Source organism: Schistocerca nitens, chromosome 2 (genome assembly GCF_023898315.1).
Source record: "Schistocerca nitens isolate TAMUIC-IGC-003100 chromosome 2, iqSchNite1.1, whole genome shotgun sequence".
NCBI lineage: Eukaryota > Metazoa > Arthropoda > Insecta > Orthoptera > Acrididae > Schistocerca > Schistocerca nitens.
In genome coordinates, this window is record NC_064615.1 from 920,341,424 (window position 1) to 920,365,513 (window position 24,090).

Consider the following 24,090-nt stretch of genomic DNA (forward strand, 5'->3'; position numbering starts at 1 on the left):
AACAAGCTCTTGCTTGATGCCACTGAAGTTGCAAATGGTAGTGGCCTAGAGTCAGTGGAATGCGTGCTACAGGATGCCTGGCCCAGAGCTGTCCTTGAAGTAACCAATTGTAACACTAACAGTTCATTGTGTCACTGTTGTGCCAACTGTTGCTTGAATTGCTCCTGCAGATACAGTATGGTGTGCCACAGCCATGTGAAAAACGTGACAGTCTTCCCTCTCATTAGTGCCACATGGCCATCCAGAGCCCAGTCTTGTTGTGACCATACATTCCCGTGACCACCACTGCCAGTGGTCATGTAAAGTGGCTGCAATCATGCCAAGCCTTTCTGCAATACTGTGGAAGGAACAGCCAGCTTATCATATTCTTATTACCCAACCTCGCTGAAACTCGATGAGCTGTTGATAATGACACCTTTGTCATCTTAAAGGCATTCGTGATTAACACTAACGTATGTCCAGTCTCAAGAGTAATGACCATTACAGTGTGTACTTAAAGCAAACCTGATTTGCATCCTCATACAAGCACTACCAGTGCCACATTCATTTGACTGGCGTGCAATTTGAATAGGCATCATCTTTCAGTCCTTCTTGGTGTTCAGACTTTTTTTCTGTCAGCGTACACGAATAGGAGGTTCAGACAAGGCAGCCAACATACAGGAACAGAAAAACTTCAGAAAGCACAAAAACTCACATGGGCACACTACAATAAAAGAAACATATCAAGACAGGCCAAACTCAGGCACTACAATACAGTTGTAGTACCAAAAGCCGACTGTGCATCAAAAATGACCACAGACAAAGCATCAGGTGTGAACAGTACACAGAGATGGTATATGGATGAAGGGACCAACCAAAGAATTAGACAAACATACAGATGGACTTGCAGTTATGACCAGAAAATGCTGCTTCAAATCCTGTGGACATAATATGAACAACAGATTCACAAAGAGGATTTTTAACATGGTACACAGTTCAATAAAAAAACTGGCTTCAAAAAATAGAAAAAGATGTAAAATGCACAGGTATCAGTACAGAAATAATAAATGAAAGACATAAATTCAGAAACAAAATCTGAGGTAAAAGAAAGGATGAAAACTGGGACAATGTCAATAATTCACTACAGTATGTTCTACAATGGCACAACAACAGGATAATTTACAGGTCTCTGTAAACAGAGACATGACAGACAAGAAATCTCAAAATCTGGTATCAAAAACAAAAAATTAAAAAGTAAGCAACAAAATTCATGACAATTCAACAAACGTAAAAGTGAAATTTAGGGAAGAAAATTTTGAAATAACTAATGTTTTTGACACTGCTTCATCACCTTACAATCAAAGTGCCATCTTCCAACCTAAACTAGGCCTGAGGCTATGTTTACAGATCAGTATTGCACCACAACTAACATTTCCTGTTTACATTTATTGGCTCCACTAACTCTTGTTACTCTTGCTCAGTCACTTTTGAATGCAGCCTATATCTCAGACTACACTATAGATCAGTCTGTTGCCACAGCCTATGTATTAAAAAATATGTTTGAAAAATATTTCCAATGTTCTGTTCCCTTTCTTTTTGACATACTATATCATCATTATGTTGCAGGATAAGGCTAACATCTGGTATCAGTAGGTTCAATCGACTTGATACACCTTGACCAATCAAAATTTAAAAAAAAGTGGTTTAATGGAGGAGTATGGTCCAGCAAATATACTGTTCAATTGTGATTTATAGAAAAGTAAGTATTCAAAATGTAGAATGAGGAAAATAATTTCATTAATCTTTTACGAAGAAAAACAAACAAAAGTAAAATAAACTATGTTTTATAATAGAAGTGATCACAAAAATACATCCTTTAAGAAAAGTAGACAACAGGACTGGTTTAAGAATTGTCATTGCAAAAAATATTTATGATAGACATGAAACATGCACCAAAACACGTGAACGAGGTAGGTCAGTATATTTACTTGTACTTACACTATCAGCATTGCATCGCTGCGCAAGGATGCGTGTAAGGAGAGCAGGTCCATTGTGTGTCCACTGTTCACCATCAAAGCAATCCCTTAGTGACTGCAGGCAAGCAGCAGCCACCTCAGGACCTGCACTGTCAGGCCGTGCAGACAAGGACAGTGCACAGTTGGCTACTGTTGCAGAGTCCTCAGCACCAGCCCAGTTCTCACCCAGTTCTGATAACTGCCTGTGGACCATAAAGCCCAAGCCCATTATACACTGCTCATTAAACAAAAGAGTCATTGTATCCTAATGTTTCTAGTCCCATAAATCATAACAGTTGTGAATCAAACTGAAATCATGAACAATGGCAGAAAAATGTGCATGGTCAGATTCATTCATTTGTAATGGCCCACTAATACCATCAGAAAGGAAGACATTCAAAGATGTACAATTGTGTCCAGAATTTGAAGTGGGGCCCAACTCCGATTACTTGTGGTTTTGAGAGTTCATGTGCAAACCATTCATTTTCTAGCCATGCTTCTGCAGAACGCCACTGGCAGCCCAACTCCCAATTTTAGAGCTTGAATTAAGAAAATTCTGCAAATAGGAAGAAGGCTCAAGTGACTGGAGTTGGGCCAATCTTGGAATTCAATGACCTGTTTTTCAGAACTCTCACTATGTGACAGCGCAGTCACAGAGCAATAGTTTCGCAAATGGCTTACCCTTCATCTGCTAGCAGTGCTTCAGAGATTGATTTTTAATGAAGTAAATGTGAAAATAAAACAAAATGAACAGGATTGGACTCAGAATAAAAGTGTGTTTACTTGTTCAGATCTGCATGATATTTGTTCATAAGTTGTTTTACTGTTTACAGATTTTAACTCATAAAAAATTTGTATTTTATATGTTGATGTTCATGTTAGCACTACTTTTCAGAATAGTGCAAAAAAACTGTTTGAAAAATTAGGAGATCAAAATGGACAAGATGCAATTTTACCAGGCATGCTTACACATGTGAAAATAAAGCATAAATATCTTAAATTGGAAGAAAGGAACCATCAAAGATCACATCGCCTTATTTATAAGGTATTTTAAGAAAAATACAGAAAAAAGTAATTTCATTTTTGTTTTGTTATTCACAACAGACCTATTACATATATCATATGCAGGTGTCAATAACAAAATGCATGGTGTCTGTTCATCAAGACATGTCCAAGAGAACAGACACCACACATTCACCTAGCTGGGCAATGGATCCACCTTTTTCAGTGTGGATGCATAAATACGTACAACCTCCTATGGGAATCTCAGAATAGCAAACATGGAGTAAATGGACAGGGACTGTGGATGGGTAGCACTTGATGGGAAAGTGGATTGACCATGAGGAATTAGGGATATTCCACACAGCTGTGATAACACTTTGGCCTGGACGGCACAGTGGTTAATGCAACTGCTTAGTAAACAGGAGATCCTGGGTTTGAATCCCAGTCTGGAATACATTTTCCCCTGTCACTGCTGATTCTGAATACTGTCCCTATGCAACTGACAGCAGTAGTCCCCTCCCTTTCCTTTCCTTTCTCCCCCTCTCAACCTCAATTTGCATATAAAATGTATTGCTTGAAACACAAAACAACAAGCAAAGCAACTGCCAACAGGGTTAATATTTATAAATTCAACACTTTCTTTTTACATGAAGTCATATTTCTCTAATTTTAGGTTACTGCAGGTACAGAATGTGGAACTGTGTGTCATGAAGGTCTTGTCACTTTGCATGGTGTATCTGTGAAATGACTTAGAAGAATACCTATATTGAAAGCTCAAGAAGAGACTGCTGTTGATCAGGGAAACATAATAATAGATGTAGAGCAAAAGTAGAAAATATTTCCTTACAGAGTGATTCATTATGTAAAATCAAAAGACAACATGAAAAGAAGATATTTATCTGCTGATCTGTCTGTTTCAAAAATGTATTGTACATTTTTGCAAATAAATGATCCAGATAATTAAGATGAAATTGTAGCTGGAAATACTGATGTAGAAAAAGTGAAATCTGAAGTATCATGCAGGTGTTATGTTAAGTGTTTTAGAGATCATTTTAGTTATGCTTTTGGGAGCTCAAAAACATGTATTTGTAGCCTTTGCAATCAAAAGAAGATCCAAATTCATCCAGAGAAGAGTAAAGAGGTAAGAGATCGGCTTCAAAAAGATCTTGCAGTCCATAAATTTTATTCCAGTTTTAAAAAAAGTATGAAGAAAAGGCTGGGACTAGTGATGAAGCAGAAATATTGTGATTTGATTTTATGGTAAACATACCATTTCCTCATTTACCAATCTGTGAAATATTTTATTTAAGACAACTGTGGTTGCATGCTTTTGGTATATACAGTGACACAACCAAATAATCTAAAACTTTTTTGTGGCCTAAAATAAAAGCGAGAACTAGGGGAAATGAGATAATCAGTTCCTTATACAAATATTTTAATGAAAAGTTAGATAAAAATGTCACAATGTTGTATCTTTTCAGTGATGATGCTGCTGGGAAAAACAAAAACCATGGTTTCAGTTCTCTCATCTTTAATAAAAAGAGTGAGATTTAAGAAGATAGTTCATACATTTTCTCTAAGAGTACACCAGATTTTCCACGTGATCTTTGTACATGCCTGCAGTTCCTGTAAACCCAACAAAACTGCAGGATTTAAGTAAAATAAGAATGCATATGGAAACACTTCAGTTTGCAGAAAATGTAGAATGTGACAGTGAAGTGGAATAATATAATAAGATCACAAGTGGTTAAGTTCACAGAATCGCTCTGCTTTGAAAAATGTATCTGAAGATAAATACTGTGTGTAAAATGAAACTATAGGAGATTTGCATTACTTCATTAGTTGTTTTACATTTTTATTTACTGCAACAACTTATTTTAATATCCCAGAAGTACTGTTATTTCAGGCAAATTTTCTTTTCTATGATATCAGATTCCAAGAAGGACCTAAAATTTTCATTTTTAATAATTCACTTAAACAAGTTTGAAATGCATTTTCATGCTTCAAGTGTATACATGAATCAAAAATATTTGCTTAAAATAATTTTTTCACATTGTAATACTCAATTGTAAATTTTAAACAGTTTTTATTGATTTCCCACAAAAATGGTGTCGTGGAATTGGGCCTCTCTTCAAATCCGAGATTCAATTTATAATGAAGGAAAAACTACTTTACATCCCATACAGAGTGCTGATATACATCACCCACCCAAAACATTCAGAGACTGATTGTATGCCTAGTGTACAAGCAGTGTCAGCACAGTAATTATGATGAAAGCTGAAACAAATAACTGTAAACAGCAGATGTGCATTCAACCAGTGAGCTGTGTGCAGGCAGTGTTAAGCAATGGATGTGCAGCCGTAATGTGTCAACACTGTCATGTCACAAATCTCAATGGAGCAACATCTCTAAGTGTTCAAGGCATTCCCTAGAATGTTTTGAAGAAGTAAAGAGTGTGTACAAATTTTGTTGCACACAAAATAACTCCCTAACAAAAACAGAACCCTTGAACACTTGCCATGACTTGAGTAAAATACAAAACGTGGAAAATTCTTTTGTGGAAAAAATCATCAGGTATGATGAAACTTATTGTTATCAATATGAATCTATCACAAAATGACAAAGTGCAGAAGTTCATATCAAGAGTCAGTGCTTTGATAACATAACTGACATTCGAGCCAACATGACATGCGAGTTGAACAATATCCCAAAGAAGGACTTTCCTGACGCTTTGACATAAATTGACTGTGCATTGTTCTCAACTGGGAGGAGACTATGTAGAACACCTGAGAACTTTTTTTAATATTAATCCAATCCCAAAACTTTTTGAATTGACAGGTAATTTTACAAACATTATACAAAATACAGAAAAGAAGGCAATCAAAGCAACTGAGATAACAATCGCTCACTGCCGAACTCCTGAACATATTTTCAGTTGTAATATAGTAAATTTCATTTACACAGAAAAGTTTTTATCAGTAAATCAACATGGTTTAGGAAGCATTGCTCATGTGAAACTCAGCTTGCCCTTTTCTCATACAATATCCTGTAAACCATGGATGAAAGGTATTTGTTACAGTGCCCCACCGCAGACTGTTAATGAAGGTACAAGCATACAGAATAGTTACCCAGATATGTGAGTGGCTCAAAGACTTCTTAAGTAACAGAATCCAGTACGTTGTCCTTAACAGTGAGTGTTTATCTGAGACAAGAGTATTGTGGGGAGTGGACCCAGGAAGTGTGAAAGGACTGCTCTTATTCTCTATGTATGTAAATTATCTGACAGATAGGGGGAATAGCAATCCATGCACATGATGCTGTGGTGTACAGGAAGGTGTCATCATCAAGTGACTGCTTGGGGATACAAGATGACTTAGACAAAATTTCTATTTGGTGTGACAAATAGCAGCTAGCTCTAAATTTGGAAAAATGTAAGTTAATGAGTAGCAAAAACAATCCTAGCATTAGTAGTACGTTGTTTGACACAGTAATGTCAATCAAATATCTAGGTGTAATGTTGCATAGCGGTATGAAATGGAATGAGCATGTAAGGATGGTAGTACAGAAGATGAATGGTTGATTTTGGTTTATTGGAAGAATATTAAAAAAGTGTGGTGCATCTCTAAATGAGACAATGTATACAACACTAGTGCAACCTATTCTGGATTACTGATCAAGTGTTTGGGATACCCACCCAGTCAGATCAAAGGAAGACATCAAAGCTATTCAGAGGTAGGCTACCTTAACTAGTAGGTTTGCTCAACATGCAAGTATTACAGAGATGTTTCAGGAACTCAAATGGGAATCCCTGGAAGGGAACACTATTGAGAAACTTTAGAGAACTAGCATCTGAAGCTGAATGCTGAATGATTCTAATAGCGCCAACCTCCATTTCACATAAGGACCATGAAGATAAGGTAAGAGAAATTAGGGTTCATGTGGAGGTATATAGGCAGTCATTTTTCACTCACTTTATTTGTGAGTAGAATAGGATAGGAAATGACTAGTAATCATACAAGGTAACCTCCACCACATGTCACAGCCTTATGGAGTATGTAAGCAGATGCAGATGAAGCTAAAAGATTCATGTAACTGTTAACATTAATGTATCATTTGGTACAGGAATATTCCCAACAAACCTAATATGAGTGTGTGTTACCTGAAAACATGTGGAATGTTCGCAATTAAGCAGCCAATTACAAAATTAGTAGAAATGATTTTCACAGAGAAGTAGATAGGAAGTCTCTTATCAGGGAGGTGTGTCAGATCAACCTAAAATAATATTCAGTACATTGCCTGCAGAAATGGAGAACATAAAAACAAACAATGGAAAATCCAAGAGTTGTGAATTTCTGTGACTCAGCATCTGTGCTATATGGTGAGCAGCAACTACATTGTAACATAAAAACATTTCTTTAAGAAAGAAGAAACAGATGCTAATAATTAGTAGTATTTATAGCATTGAAGAATACATATATTATTCACATTGGCACAGGTCTGCCACTTAGTTGAAGAATGTGTTTGATGCATTTACTATGCCTCTCGTGTAAAGAACATTTATGATGTGGCATCTCAAAGAAATACATGAAAAGTGGGGTGGGGCAGGTGGGGCGGGGGGGGGGGGATGAGAGGGTTTGTGTGTATATAAAAGTGATGAGATCTGTGGAGTATAGCATAAAAAGAGAGACCTGATCTGCTCATATCTAGATTACAGCTACAAGACACCTGAAAACGCACCTTAATATATTCTCAGAAGAACTGATACAATACATTTCAGAAGCTGTGCATCACTAAGACTTATGCTGTTCTAATTAAAGCTGTAGAAATGCCCCTCTATATCTGAAGGGAATTACTAGCCAATAGTTAAAAAAAACACTACTATTAGTCAAAGGATACATTCACTAGATACGTATCATACCTCTAACACGGAAGCACAGCATAAAATAAATGTTTAGAAAGGTGCACGAGCTGACTATGTTCCAGCCTCCAAAATTCTATGTGCTTAACTGCTTAATCATGCAAAGACTCAATCAGTTCAGTGGTACAAAATGATCAGAGCATTTAGCAGATTTATAATACAGGCAGAATTGCTTTGCCAGTTTCCCCCTCTCAACTGTGCTATATAAAACTCTCCCTTCCATGAACACTAGAATTTTTACCGCAGAAACTGTGATCATGAAGAAGGCTCATGCTTATGGTATAAATTGGGATGACAAAATTGCAATTTTGACAGTTTTGAGCAGCACTTTGAAAAACTTATAATTAGGACCAAATCTTAAGTCGACAATTGAAGAGTTATATATACAACATTATAGAGGTAATCAAGACAGCAAAAGCAAGTGGAAATACTGTTAATGTGAATTAGTTAAGGCTCATACTGGCAAATAACACATTGTAGTGGCTTGCTTGAAAATGCACAGTAATTCTAATCTTAACATTACACAACAATCATGCAATGTGTTGAGGAGGATTTTGTGTGTGCAGCAGGGCATGTTCAGTGAGTTAACATATACATGCAGAATGAACCAGGCTCAGAATTTAAATGTCCCTAAGCCATTTCATTCAAAAACCACAGACAGAACTGAACATTCTAAGTTGACCTGGAAGCTATAAGCCAAACATGAAAGAAAATTTGTAAGGACAAGCATGCAAACTATTTCTTAGCGTTCTTACATCAGCGGGTAAAAACAGAACCCTTATAGGATCATTTTATGTCCTTCTGTCTGTCTGTCCTATTGTTAAGACCTCTTTTCCTCGGGAACTGGTATAGGTATCAAGTAGAAATTTATGTCACATACTAAGGGCTACAATCCCTTGATGATGGGAAAAATTTAAGCTTCTCAGTCAGTACAATCAAAAACTACAGTCAAGCATGTCACATATTTTGATACTTGCAAATTCATCATCAAAATCTATGGGTGAACTAAATACATACATTTCAGCCCTGGTAATCTAGTGGTAAAGCACATGCTTGGAAACTGAGAGGTCACAGGATAGGACTGTGGATTTTTCAGTCTTCCATTTAACCTAGTCTTCACCTTTCATCAGTGTGAGGAGTCACCAGAAAAAACACATTGTTTGTATTCTGTGTTTAACTGTAGTTTACCTTTCCCTGGTTGGATAACTGGGGTAGGATAAGGACATTAAATGACCAAAGTGGCTTCCACTGAGCCACACAAAATTATCATTATCATTTATATTCATAACTAAGCTTGTACAGAACTGTTAGAGTATCAAGCAACTTCAAATGGTGTCAGGTTTTTCAATGGACTTTTTCTGGCTTGCACTATGTTTTCTGATGTTTGGATTTATTTCTGGTGGTTTTCTACTGGTGTCTTCATTGTGTAGATGACATCATCACAAAATGGCAAAAGGAAGTTTTATTTTGGCCACCCTGTATTATCTGACCATCCAAACTTACACCTAACTTGATTTAATTATTTTTTCAAGCCTGAAAAAATGACCACTTCCTTAATTTGAAAATGACTAGAGCATGGGTTGTTCACGGTACACTTACTCAATCTAGGTGCCATCAACTCTTAACTCTGTGAGATCAATCAACAAGAAATAGCCGATCTGCGTTATTTACTTCTCATGTGCTCTGAAGTCAACCCGGGGTTAGCATGCCATTTTTGTGCAGGATTGAGAGGCAGCTGTAGGGATGATGCAAGCCAGTGGCAGCACATTAAAACAGTACCAACAAGTCAATCACTTCATTACAACTCATGAAACTACACTTAGATGACACAGGGTGACAGTCAGGCCCCTCATAGCACGTGATGAATGCTGACGACTGCAGCAGCTAGTAGCACATGACCCAGTAATCCTTGCTGTGCTGTGCAAGTGCTGTTTGCTGTGCAGGAGACAACCGGAACACTTGCAAAGGATGCCAGCCTTCCTGGTGGGAAGTTCCACCTCAGCGAGCAGTGGCATGAGGTGCTGCGGCACCCACACCATTGTAGAAAGAAGGGCGGCTGTACCATCCCAGTTGGAACCTGCTGTTCCCTGGGCATAAGTTGTGCTACTGCTGGACAAGCCTAGAGTGGCTCACCAGTGAAGCAGCACTATGTCCTGTAAAGTAGACGTAGTGCTAGTAGGTGGTGCTATGATGGCAGCTGCCTAGGCTATGGTAGCTGCTTGCTGGCCCATGGTGCAGCAGTTCCCATCGTAGTCCACTCATCATAGTCAGTCTGGCAGGCTGTGAATATCTCTGCTAAGAGAGTTAGTGGCTCATTTGTTGTGCTGAAGCACCACTTCTAGTTACATCTTTGACAACATTTTTGCAGCTTGTCAGGGGAGGGGGGCAGGGAGGGGGGGGGGAGAATCACTTTTATTATTCTGTAAGACCACTGCCTTACTGCTGCACTGGTAGGCACATGGTGCTGGGCTTGGTCTGTCTTGCAATACAAAAACAGCTCTGTCACTGTAATTGGCAGGCTGCCGTCCTGCACTGCTGGCTGCTTGCAGTTTCTGCAATGCTGTATTCCAATGCTTACACGGAACTGCTAAAAAATAGTGGGCAGTGCTACAATACCACCATCCTCTGGAAGACCCAGGCCCCAAGTCTCTAACCTTGACTGGTCTGCAACAAAACTCAACATGCATGGACAAGAATGTACAAAGATTTATACTTCATTAGTACTAGGCAGCTTGAACCACAAGGTACAGAGCCTGTGAATTTACCATACAATGTTTAGCTCATTAGATCATTCCTTACAACTACAAGATTACACCTTTGTTATAATAAATAATCAGGGGCCTCAATATGTGGAAATGAAAATTTATAATAAGTTAAAAGGGAACAAGTTAATGCAGATGAATTTGGGTCCACTTAAAAGGAAGCTATATGAGCCACTGACACTGAATGTTATTACTCAGTGGACGAATTCATACAGGATGAACTGGAAACTTGAGCTAGATCAATGTGTTACATATCCAAATAAATATCATTGTAGTGTTATTATTTATTTTAGTGCTATTATTTATTAGTATAAAAGTAATTGTAGCTGAATTATAAATTTTTGATGTCTCCTGTACGCAAACAAAATGGATTGCAAATGTACGTCATGAGATGAATAAACCGCAATTCCATTCCAATAGCTTTTGTGAGGACAAACAACACAACTAATATCTCACTAGCCATGCCATCTTCACAAATTTCTGCACACCACTTAACACCTCATCTCCCTTCCAAGGTCTACATGACCTACTCAGTGGCCTTATACTTCCTAAATGATAGGAAATGCTTTCCTTACTATCACATACATTACATCACACATACAACAATTAACTTTCACTTCTCACTTTTCACTTACAGCTAAGAACTGTACTGAAAAACTCCTTCCTTCTTAATAAATTATCTTGAACAAATCAGCTTTAACAATACCTGGCGTAATGTAGCAGAATGGGGCATTATTAGACAAAGAGTACGACTCTACCCATATCTGAGATTAAATGCCATCAGTGGAAACTACTTAAGATAAAATTAAACAAGTCTGATAATTTTATGGATATATTGTGCTACAAAGCAAAAGATATATCAAACATAATGCAAACATAAGCCCAACTTACCCTTTGTGAAGTTTATACATAGAAAAGTAGTATGGTTATGATAAACACCACTGTAAAGACTCAGTATTCATCTTAGGAACAAAAGTTGTACTGAAGTTGCAAAATAATTAATGGAAATAATTATCATTGTTATTGATGAACATTTCATAGAATTTTAATATGAAAACTGTGATATTTTGAAGTAACTAATTGTATCAGGGACATTGTAAAGCTGAAATCCATGAAAGCATGTAACTGTTAATTGTAAGTTCAGTTATGTTAAATTTAAACAATATGTGATGTGACTTTTTAATTGTTGGAACTTACATAAGCAACCTCGGTGATGATCGAATCAAGTTAATGCTGTGTCAATATTGCAGGAGTTAGTGCTGAGTTAGTATTGTGTCAGTCTTTTATCTATGTTGTCTGTTTTCATTACGTTATTTTTGGTGAACTCATCACAAGTTGCCTAACACTACGTAAAACTGAACCCAGATGATATTTTAAGTGGAGGAACTGCATTAAACCTGAGCTACAGACCTCAGTCATATCTTCAGTAATCAGAATGTTAAGTAACTGAAATGCAGCCACAAAATCTGGTAACGTTTTACTATGATATTTGGAGATGGGACACGTTTAAAAAAAGTCAGGATAGACTTATTAACAAATTTTGAGTTTCCGGTATCTATGCATCAAAAAAATATTTCAAACAAAATTCTAAATTGTGAATATGGACAGCACTGACAGCATAACTGACCAAAAATGAAACAACCAGATGGGCAACGAATGCGGTGAACTACATTTATATTTTTTTTCCATGCAGCTGAAAAGAAAAGAAAAAACAAAAAAACAGTAGTTAGCTCGTATGACCTGAGAATTTTTTGGTGTGTTAGGTGAAACTGTTTAATGTGGAAAAGAGAAATGAGGCAACTAAACAATGAGTAGGATTTAATTATGATTTTGTTGAACAACAAAATAATTTTATAAAGAAACAATCTAATAATCAAAATAAAGAATTACACAAAATATTCAAACAATCATGGAATGTGCTAAATCAATCACTAGGTGAAAAAATTGAGAGATTGACAAATAAACTATTTAACAGTCCACAGAAAATAAGCAATAAAACTGAGGCATCAAGTACTGAATTGAAGCATCAAAAAGTCATTTAAGCGGTAAGCTTGATATAATGAACAATGAAGTAAAAAACTTGAGAAACTCCTTCAACAGCTTTTAGGTGGGGTTACCAGTCTTCAGGTGCTACTGGAGCCACAAGGCACCACTTAACTGAATTTATCTCAAAGTCTCTGACAGGTACTTTTGTAATGTGGTCAACAAAGATGCATGGGTGGCACCGAGGGTGTTGCTGTATTGGGAATCACTGAGGGACACTTTGCCATTTTATTCACCCAGATGTCAATGTTACACTCTTCTGTGATCAAACCACAGAAAAGCACACTGTAGGAGAGCCAAAAAAGAATAAACACCTTTTGCTGGTTTGGATCACATTCAAATTTTGTCAAACAGTTTTGAATAGCCCTAGTAGTTCCACCCTGTGTACCAGAGCAAAAATTGTGGTTGCACTACACACCAAAGAGGTCAGATCATGTTCATTAAGGTTGCAGCCCACGATTTCCTTAGAATGGGGTTGAATCATCTGAGGGCTGTCAGCAGTATTGAACATTGTTAAGAACATCATCCTGTTGCTCATTACACTGCAAACTGTGATTATCAACTGTGAAACATATGGGAATCAATGTCCCAAGAGAAGGGGTGGTTCCATTACTGCCCTTTATGCTACCTCCTGAGAGCTTTCCCTGTCAATTACGAGCAGTGGTGTGTCTGAAATATTTTCCTTGGCCACCTGTAAGAAACTACATGATTTAAACGCTGGATATCTAGGTTCTGACTTACATTGCAGATGCATAAAAAAAAGGGGTGAGAGAGGGTGTGACGACCTTCCCATCAAGTGACATGTGATGGTGCTGGGCAGAATTGCAGTGAAATCTGGTGCCTATGTGACATCATTAACCCACCTTACACTTTACATAAACTTTTGAGCTGTGGGCTATTTTTCACATGTGTCAACATCTTGCTGGTTCAAGCATCATTGACCCTGAGGGTGACATTGCAGGGTGCCATGCATTTGCACCATTGCAGAGGAAGGTTGTAGGCACTTCTAAGCCAAATTTCAAAGTTAAGCATCACAACCCAAGACATTAATGTGGTTTCAAAAAACTGATATTATTTTTTTTTTTTTTGTGCAATGCAACTGTTCTATTGGAAGCATTGGTAAAGGTTATATGAAGACCATTTTCACACAAGTCAACATCTACAAAAAGCAGAATTTTCAGAAGACACATTCTATTGAATTACTGGAACAATATACACTGCTGCTGTCTTACAAAATTATATTTTACAAATAATCTCTGGATATGTGATACAATGATGGAAATAAAAAATGTGAAAGTCATAAATTTTTTTCTAAACTGAAAATCCACAGATTAATTATTTTGTAGCAGTAATGTTTTAGTTTATTTTAACCTACTGAACAATTAATAATTTAATAAATTTGTTCATTAAGCTACTGTACTTCATTATTTTCACTGTCAAGTTCATCACAATACTCTAGGGCCTTCCTGTAGAACTCTTGGGTTCTTCTAATGATGCTCTGAAAAATCTCTTTAGTTTCTATACATCATCAGCTTTTTTGACACTCAAATTGTTTCTAGGTTTTATTACAGCTGACTGTTTGATGTCCTTCAAACAATCTACATTAGGTTTTTTCACTTCAATAATGATTGGAGAGGAAAGATATGTTGTTCCGATTCTGCAGAGGGTTTCTTTTTTTATAAATAAGAACTCTGGTTTCAAAAAATTTTAATGGTAGCTTCTCTTTCATTAAGCTGTTAGCGCTTGTCTTCAAATCACAAACATGCAAGTCCTTCGCTAAAACCTATGGTTGGTCTAATCTCATGATAGTGTGATGGTAAGTTTACAGTTTCAAGTTTTCTCAATTCCTTTTTAATGGTATCAGGTATCCTACCAGGAGGCACATATGGCAAAGTTCTGCTTATTATGGCAACAATGTGATAACTGTGCATCTAATATGACAATACTTGGCAAAAAGTATAAATAGTTTCCACCATATTACCATGTTCTATTAAAGTGAATTCATACAAGTATCAGACATCTGAACAAGTCACTTCACAATATGTAACTGGTGCTTTTATTTAACATTTCGTGCATGTAAATGACATGGCATTACCTTCCACACAGAAGTTATCAGTAGAATAAAATGTTGAATCAGTCAACTTGTTTAAGTTGTTGCAATCAGGTAAAACTGTTCATCAGTCCATGTTCACAGAGAACAAACTAAAATATGTTGAATGTAGAGAACTAGTGTCAACTTTGGTGCTACCAGAATTAAATTCTAGGACTTCACTATGCTTTACAATGTGTACAAAATTCTTTACAGTATGTACAAAACTCAAGAGTAAGCATATATCTCATATATGGCAAAATGTATTAGTGACAACATGACAAAACTTGTTTTTTACTGAACCACCTTCTCAAATAAGTTTGAAAAATATTCTCATAACTTACATACATGATTTACAATTAATGGGACAAATTAAGTATAATCCCACAGCACTTTCAAATTTCCATGACAGAAGGTACTTGTAGACAGTAGAGATTCACTGAATTTTTTTTATCTTTTTCACAAAATTATTTCATAAGAGCAGTGTTTTTGCACAGCCTCTGAGAGTACAACCCTCCCCCCCCCCCATCCCCCCACCCACCCCCAACACCACCACCACATCTTTCCTACCTCAGAAACAGTTTTCTGGTATCATTTCAATTTGAAAAACGTCTCGATTCCTTCTTAAGCTCTGTTTTCTTTAATAGTCTACACTTGCTACCAGAAATATGCAGCTGGTACAAAATATTAGTCAGCAACATCACTTTCTTCCAAAACAATTTTCCACGGATTACTGTCCTACTATTTTCATTACCTTAAGACATGTTTTGTTATAAACTCATGAGATATAGTCAGGATACTTCATTATAGTATCATCAGATTAATGGTAAACACAGTAGAAGCCTTCATCTTATTTCCAGGTACAACAACATACTACGTGACACAACTGATTATCACAACACACCACAATGAATAAAAGTTCCCTAACACAAGGCAAACTCATCTTAATTATCATCTCCAAAATAATACAACGCAACCTATACATCACCAAAATCTTATCAAAACATGAAGAAAATCACTGTATTTCATCATCACAGCATTATAGACCTACCTCAACACAATATCATAATACTCATAGACAACTTATATTTCAACATAAATGCAAAACCTACGAACTCCATGTTTTAAAATACTTGACCATTGTGTATCAGTTCTCAAATCATAATCATCTAGCACATGTTCAATATGTCAGAACCTATTTTCCATCACATTTCAAACAAACATTAATCCAGTTCACACATAAAATTACTGATATTCGTCATATTTCTCATCTGTTACTAGTTTTCAAAGATAACAATGTAGCTTGAAAAATAATCTCCTTAACCTAAGCATCATCTACAGTAAAATGTACTTGAGTTAATAGACAAAAGTTATTAAAGTCTGAAAATTTCAACTTAATACTCTCTTATCATAATATGAGAACCATTTCCACAAAACTCAACAACCACAAACTACAAATGTGGTTGAACATCATGTACATTCTGTTGACTGGATGATTGTACTAGAGGAGTATTCTATGCTGAGAGTAATTTACCAGTGGAATATGTTGACATAAGAAAATACTTTTAACTGCAGAAACAAAATGAATTTCTATTCTATTTGACACATATTTATTGTCATATGGTGATGCTTCTTGATGAATTAACCAAACAGTTAAATCCATTCTAATTAGTAATATGTTTAATTAGCATTTTATCTTGGAAATTTTGGATCCACACATACCATATGCAACCCCAATGCTAAAAGAAGACATTCTAATCACTAAGAGTCTATACAGGCTGAAGAAAGAATGCCACACTTGGTGGTTGGCATATGATTCCTCATCTCAATTCAAGCATAAGTGTCTAGCACTACCAATAGATGTAATAGAAATGCAATGCTAAAATAATAATAATAATAAAAACATGCATTTTCTTATATTAGCAATGATAGAATGAAAATACCTTCAAGTATTAAAAAAAAAAAGTACCTCTGGCTATGCTGCAACCATGTGCAGCATGGCCAAGAACAGGTAACATGAACTCTGCACTGTGCCAGAGCTGTTCCATTAACTCAGTGATAAGAGGCAATGCTGTGGGGAATGATATGCAGACTCATCAATGTTTTAGTCACATTTGCACAAAACATTTATTTTTCAGTAAAAGCATCAAATTGTATCCAATTTACACTTCCACAGTGAGGTATCTTGTGTATTTCTTTCGGTTACTGTTACCTTTGTTTGAACATTAAGACATGACATGAACTTCTTACAGATGTAAATGACCATTTTGTTTTATCCTTGATCCAAATAAACCCAATAGAAAATAATAGGGGATACAGTAACATCATCTGTATCCAGTGAGGTACATAAAACACAAGAGGCAGGCTAAACTAGACTGCACATTATGCTATGCACAATAATTCCATTCTGTATGTTTAATGTACAGAGCAATATACACTTTAGATAAAATGTTCAAAGCGACCAGCTTGCTTTTGCAAACACTTCACCCCTCGCTGGATCATACTTTGCTGGAAACTATGCAACACACCTGCATCCCCCACTGCCAAAAAGCAGCATGCATGCAAGCTGTTAGTTCATGAACATCCATGTGTAGAGCACTATAAACTTCTTCCTTTAAGTGTCCCACAAACAAAAATCTAACAGATTAAGGTCCGGGGAACATGGAGGCCAGAAGATTGGACCTCCATGACCAATCAATTTTCCTGTAAATGCTTTATTTAAAAAGTTAAGCACATTCATTCCAAAGTGTGGCAGCACACCATCATGCTGAAACCATAGCAGTCACCAAGCACCAATTGGAATGTTTTCTTATGTGTCAGGCAATGTATTGCAAAGACATGTACGATACAGGGGTGCATTCAACTTGCCCAGCCATAGATAAAAGCCCAAAAGCACTCCTGTCATAATTCCAGCCCACAGGTTATGCCAAACATGCCTGAAAGCCACATTTGTGGGTGACATGTGGGTTCCTTTCTGAACAATAATGGCTGTTGTGGAGGTTAAAAAAACTTTCACGAGTGAAGCTAGATTCATTAGGTCATGACATATTACTTATAAAGTGTTCATTATCTCCAATTCTGAAAAACTCATTCACAGAACTTGACTTGTTGAATGCGGTCTTCTGGCCACTAGGGTTTAGTTAACGTGTAATGATATGAATGTAGTTGTTCATTGCACAACACTTCAATAACAAGTTTTTGAAATATATGCTAGAACTGCCTTGCAATTCATGGGTACTTTGGCAAGGTGTTTGGTGAACAGTTTCACAAATCATGTCCTGTACTTGTGGAGTACATCTAATCCTTGGACTATCTCTGTCCGTTACTTACAGATGAAGATTACCAGTTTCTCAAAGATGTTGCTCGAGGCTACGAAAAACATTCAAGATGGCATCCTTGAGGATACTGAGCAGTATATGCAAGAGTAGCAGCAGTAGCTTTGGCATCAGATGCACACAGCACCAAAAGCATGTAGATGTATTCATCATAAATGTAAACAGTTGGGAAGCTGCCCTGCAAGAACCTGACAAGACCAGTTATGGTTTTGCATTGCATGTTTAGTAGACAAAGGCATGCAGTTGAATGAATCCCACTGAGATGCATTAAGGCTATTGTTGTATGGAAAAATGATGCCCTGCTTACAAACAGTAAGAACTAGGGAACCAACATCCAAAAAATAAAAAAAGAACCCGACAAGGATTTGAACCATATCTCTATGATGGACGGATGGATGTGGGTTTCATATCCCAGCAGTCTACTCAATGAGCTGTGAGGGCTGGTACAGTAGTGTTGGGTGATAAACTTTTCTCTGTACATTCCAATGTGCTGCACAATATGATAGTGTTGTAAGATCCATGTTTTCATGCATGTGTTTTCAAAACACACCTGATCTGATTTTGCTAGATAAACTTTTGACTTGAATCTGGATGAGGAATAGCATGCCAACCTCCAAGTGTGGCATTTTTTCTTCACCCTGTATACATGAATAGGTTTTATAATAACTAAAACATGAATGACATAACCGTATACTTGTACTGTTCCATAATACAATTATCTGAAACACTTAATTTTTAATTCTGTAATATTAGAAGCAGTAAAGCTTAACTGTTCATTGATCACACAGGATTGTATATATTTTTCTGTAGTTGTGCTCTGACTGAACTGCTGGTAATGGAGACTTTCCTTGAAAGACAAAGTATCTGAATGAAATTGAGGGGAAGTGGGACACTGAATGGCAACACTTCAAGGACAAGTTCTGGCTGTTTTTGCAATTTTGTGAAGTGGCGGAAGGACACTCTCAGGGCATTTATCAAAGAAAAACATGTGTTAATAATTTTCGTAAAATAAATAAATGGGTGTGTGTGTGTGTGTGTGTGTGTGTGTGTGTGTGTGTGTGTGTGTGTGTGTGTAGAGAGAGAGAGAGAGAGAGAGAGAGAGAGAGTTAAAGCAGTACTTTGTATAAAATGTAAATAACAGAACTGAATTTGTCACTACTTTGTTTCACTAACAGATGCAGACACTGCAATCACTTTGTATAACAAACCTCCTATTCTGATGCATGCCTGCCACGATAAAGTTTCAACTTTACACGTGATACTTTTGGCATGGGGTGGGGGGTGGGAAGGGGTATGTATTGTAGCAGAATGGAACAGCGTTAGATGAAGAATATGATTTCACTTATATTGGAGATTACGATACTATCACACAATGTGAAGTTATTTACATGTACAAGTTTAAACTGTAACATTGCTTGCCTAGTGTTCTAATGAAAACTAGTTGACTTCAGATGAAATTAAACTAATCCTGATATGTTTATGGAGATATTGCACTACAAATCAAAGATATGTCAAATATAATGTATACATAAGTCCAACTTATTCTTTGTGGAGTTTATACATAGAAGAGTAATAGTGATTACAACAGAGTGCACTGTAAAGACACAGAATTCATCTTAGGAACAAAAGTTGTATTGCAACTGTAAAGTAATTAACAGACATAATTAAGATATTGTTACTGATGCACATTTAATGAAATTTTAATATGAAAATGTGTCATACTTTGACATACTAAATGTGTCAGGGACATTGTAATCATCTTTAAAGCTAAAATCCATAACTGGTTCTATGAAATCATGTAAATGTTAATTGTAAATTCAGTTATGTTCAATTTTAACAACATGTAATGTGACTTTGTAATTGTTGGAACTTACATAAGCACCCAAACCGGTAGCCAAATTGTGTTACTATTGCATCTTTGTTGCAGGAGTTAGTATTGAGTTAGTACAGCATCACTCTTAGGTCAGTTTTTGGGCACTAACCCCATTTCAGTTTTATCTGTTTTGTGATACAGAAAACATATTTTAAAAGTATTTTGTGTGTTTTGACTAGATTACTTTTTTGGTGAACTCATCACAAATTGTCTGACATTATGTAAAACCGAACCCAGATGATATTTTAAGTGAAGGAACTGCATTAAACTTGAATTACCAACCTCAGTCATATCTTCCATAATTAAGTTAAGTAACTGAAATGTAGCCATTTAAGCTGGTTATGTTTCAAGAGTCTGACTCCCTGAAACTCTTGTGTTCAGCATCTGTTTTGTCTATCTAGTGTTTTTTTAACTCATTGTTTGAGAACATCATTCAGATCTTTGTGCATGCAATAACAGATCCTCCTATACTTCCCTAGGAAACATATTCCCACACCTATCCTCATACACGAATCACTTATGATACTACCACTTGCAGTACGTTGATAGGTAATCCTCTTATCGCTCCTATTGCAGTGTTAACACAGACTGGATTCTTCTTGAAATTCTCCTCCAAAAAGAGCCTTCCTGGTGCCCAGTGGCATGATATGATACAAATTAAGCCTCCATGGTCTTGTTTGCAAAGTAATCAATTTGTCCCTCATGATGGATGAATTCTGCAACAGCAATCCACTGATGACAGTTTCCCTTAGATAGAATTTTGTGTGTGTACGTTTCAGCATGTGTCACTGAAGGTCAGTTCTGGCATTATGTTTTGGCACAAAGTTTACTCCCAGGATTGCCCTGCACCCTTCATCTACAACACACTCATCGTGCACATCAGACTGTGCTTGCATTGTAAACACCTCATGGCATGCATAAGCAGCTTGCTCTGCAAAACTGTGACCCAGTGCTCATGCTACTGTAACATTATGAACCTCAGGTATACACTTCTCAAAAGATTTTCCCTTGTTGGTCTGATCAGTAACTTTACAAACATGTTCCCCCTTCCTTTCCCTATGCCCGCCCTGCTTCTGAGAAAAGAGGTGAATATTTACCATTTTTTTCAGAACATCTGTGGCACAACCATCAGCATCCATGTCAACAGTCTTGTGCATTCCTCATTGTATCTCCAATACCCTCACCATCTGCAGTGGCACTCTGCATGATGCAAAAATCAATGGCACACATACTCCCCTCTGTCCCTGACTTCAAAACGGCTAGACAACTCCCATTTTCACCTAATGAGATATCCATCTCTTGAATCATCCATGTTGTTATCCACACTCTTATTCACTCCCATGCACGATACATTCTCTACATATGGGAGTACAGCTGCTTCAGACTCCAATTCCACATGACATCATAGTGGATATTTCAACATTCAAATGGTTCTGAGCACTATGGGACTTAACTTCTGAGGTTATCAGTCCCCTAGAACTTAGAACTACTTATACCTAACTAACCTAAGGACATCACAAACACCCATGCCTGAGGCAGGATTCAAACCTGCGACCTTAGCGGTCATGCGGTTCCGGACTGTAGCGCCTAGAACTGCTCGGCCACCCCGGCCGGCATTTCAACATTATTCCTTTTAACGTCCAAGTTAGTACTCTGCATGCTGCATAAACTCTCTGGAATTTTTACAATGCTAGCACCCTCTTCATTAACTATCATAACCTTACCACTTACATCATCATCCCACAACAAAACAGCAAAACCAAAATCAGGACACTTAACTGAAGCAATACCAAAAGACATCTTACTGTAACTTAATTACTCTGTTTGAGTGGCTACCGGTAGTTACTACTTCACACACTAAAAACAATGAATACTTCTTGACAGCCCTCAGCTTCACCTCTTGAATAGCTACATTCTTAACTACACGTAGATATTACCTTATATATTCCTGGGCAATGAGCCACACCCCCACAATTACGCATCTTTATCCATGGATGGCAATTGTAGGCACTGTAGATGCTGCTTCTGACACAAACTGAAAGCAACGCTGGTGCAGGATTGGGCTGTGGCAATAGGTGATTGTGAGGATGTGAGTGCTGGCAGCTCATTCAAACAGTACCAATAAGGCAGCCATTATCACAATTCTTGAAGCTACACTCAGATGCTGTGAGGTGGCAGCCATAGCTCTCACAGCATGTGGCGGGATAGGCATGTGTGGCACAGTGTCAGGTAGCATCCAGCCGACAGGCTCTCACTTATGCATCCCAGAATGCTAACATCTGTGGCCGGCTAGCAGCACATGACCCAGTTACACATGTCACACTATGCAAGTGCTATCAGCAGTGCAGGAGAGAACTGGAAAACTTTCAGAAAATGTCAGCCTACCAGTGGGAAGTCCTGCCTATGTGAGTGATGGCACGAGCTGCCACAGTACCCACTTCGGTGTTGACAGAAGGGTGACTGTACTGCCCCAGTCACAACCTGATGCTCCTTGGGCAGGAGTTGAGCTGCTGCTGGGCAAGACTGGGGTGGCTCATCAGTGAAGCACCACAAAGTCCCAGAAGGCAGACTTGATAATAATAGATGGCAACTAGCAACTGGCAGTGCTCATAGTGGCTGTTTGCCGTCCTGTGGTGGACAGTGCCTAGCGTAGCCCCCTCCTCATAGCTAGTCTGCCAAGCTGTGAACAGCTCTGCTACAATGTCACAGCAATTTGTTAGAGGAAGTGGTTCATTTGTTGTGCTGATGTGCTGCCTCTAGTCACTTCACTGACAACATTTCCATGGCCTCCCAATGAGGAAACCACTTGGCTCATCTTGTAAGACTGTTGTGTAGGCAAGTTCATGGTGACTCAATATATGAAAACCACTCTGTTGTTGTAATCAGCTTGCCATCATCTTGTGCAGCTAGCTTCTTCCAGTTTCTGCAATGCTGTGCCACAGCTCGAACCCAAAGTGCAATGCAAGGAATTGTATGCCCCAATAATAAAGAACAAAATGCAAGTACTAGTCAAGGTTATGCATGTTTTACATGTATTCCACACTACAATTTACTCAGGAATATGTAAATATCTACTTGATACAGGGCTTTCAATGTAATAGGTAGTAATATTTACTGGTATACTAAAATACATACTTCATGCAAACACCGATGCTCCATCTCACTCAGTAATTTGTATCAAGATGTGCCCCATATTTTAAGACACAAGGTTGTACACAGGGAGCGATGATTTAGGCCCCTGTCAAGGGTGCAGGCATGGAAGGGGGTGGAAGAACTGACAAAAAAAATTCAAGAAAGAAACATGGTTAAAGAACTAACTAGGAGAAGTACATGAGGTCTCCTGTTCCAAGAAGCCTCGCATTCGCCCCATGACAGTAAACACACACAGCTAGCACTATCATTTATACAATGTCATTACACCCAAGAAGCGCCTTAAAGAAATTACTAGCAAACAGACCTCTATCACTAACATGGTTTACGTGGCAGCAGTGCACTTGGTTCACATTGCTGCCAGCTATGTGGCCCAGCCATGTTCAACAGTATTCATACTGCTACTTTGTTATGGTGTAGTAGGGTCTCACAGGTTGGTGAGTGGGTGCTGAATCAAATATGCTGTTAAAGGTTAAGATATGTTGATCCAAATATTCAAATAGCTGTGAGGTTATTTCTGACTGTGCCAGTCACCTTGTAAATGCAGTTCCAGCAAATTAAAAATGATAAATTATGTAAAATCAAATATGGGTGGGAAAGCAGACTATCAAATTTAGCTATTTTGTTGATAGCATGTGACAAAGTTGCTAATCTTCACTTTTATGACATAATTAATGAGTTTGCTTTGCTCAAAGCAAGAAAATGCAAACTAAAATTATAATAAAAACACAATTCCTGGAAAGAAGTATTTCTCAACACTTAATTACAGAGTTTTTTGGAATAATATCAATGGAAAAACCGCAGTCCGTAAAACTGTAGTAAAATTATTTCAGTAAAAGCACTCTTGATCACACATTAACTACTATTTCATTCTGTGACAGGGTTTGATCTTTTATAGGATCATCATCCATCCATTTTACTGTG

At 37.4% G+C, this 24,090-nt stretch overlaps 1 protein-coding gene across 6 annotated transcripts in view; it reads right to left on the reverse strand.

Moving 5' to 3' along the window:
• Positions 1-24,090, reverse strand: part of LOC126237240 (lactosylceramide 4-alpha-galactosyltransferase-like) — a 543,469-nt gene that overhangs the window by 84,409 nt on the left and 434,970 nt on the right. For all 6 annotated transcript variants that reach the window (XM_049947147.1, XM_049947144.1, XM_049947143.1 and 3 more), the window contains one exon: positions 1,978-2,197. In XM_049947147.1, the coding sequence (XP_049803104.1) occupies positions 1,978-2,197 (220 nt within the window). The remainder of the gene's footprint in view (positions 1-1,977; positions 2,198-24,090) is intronic.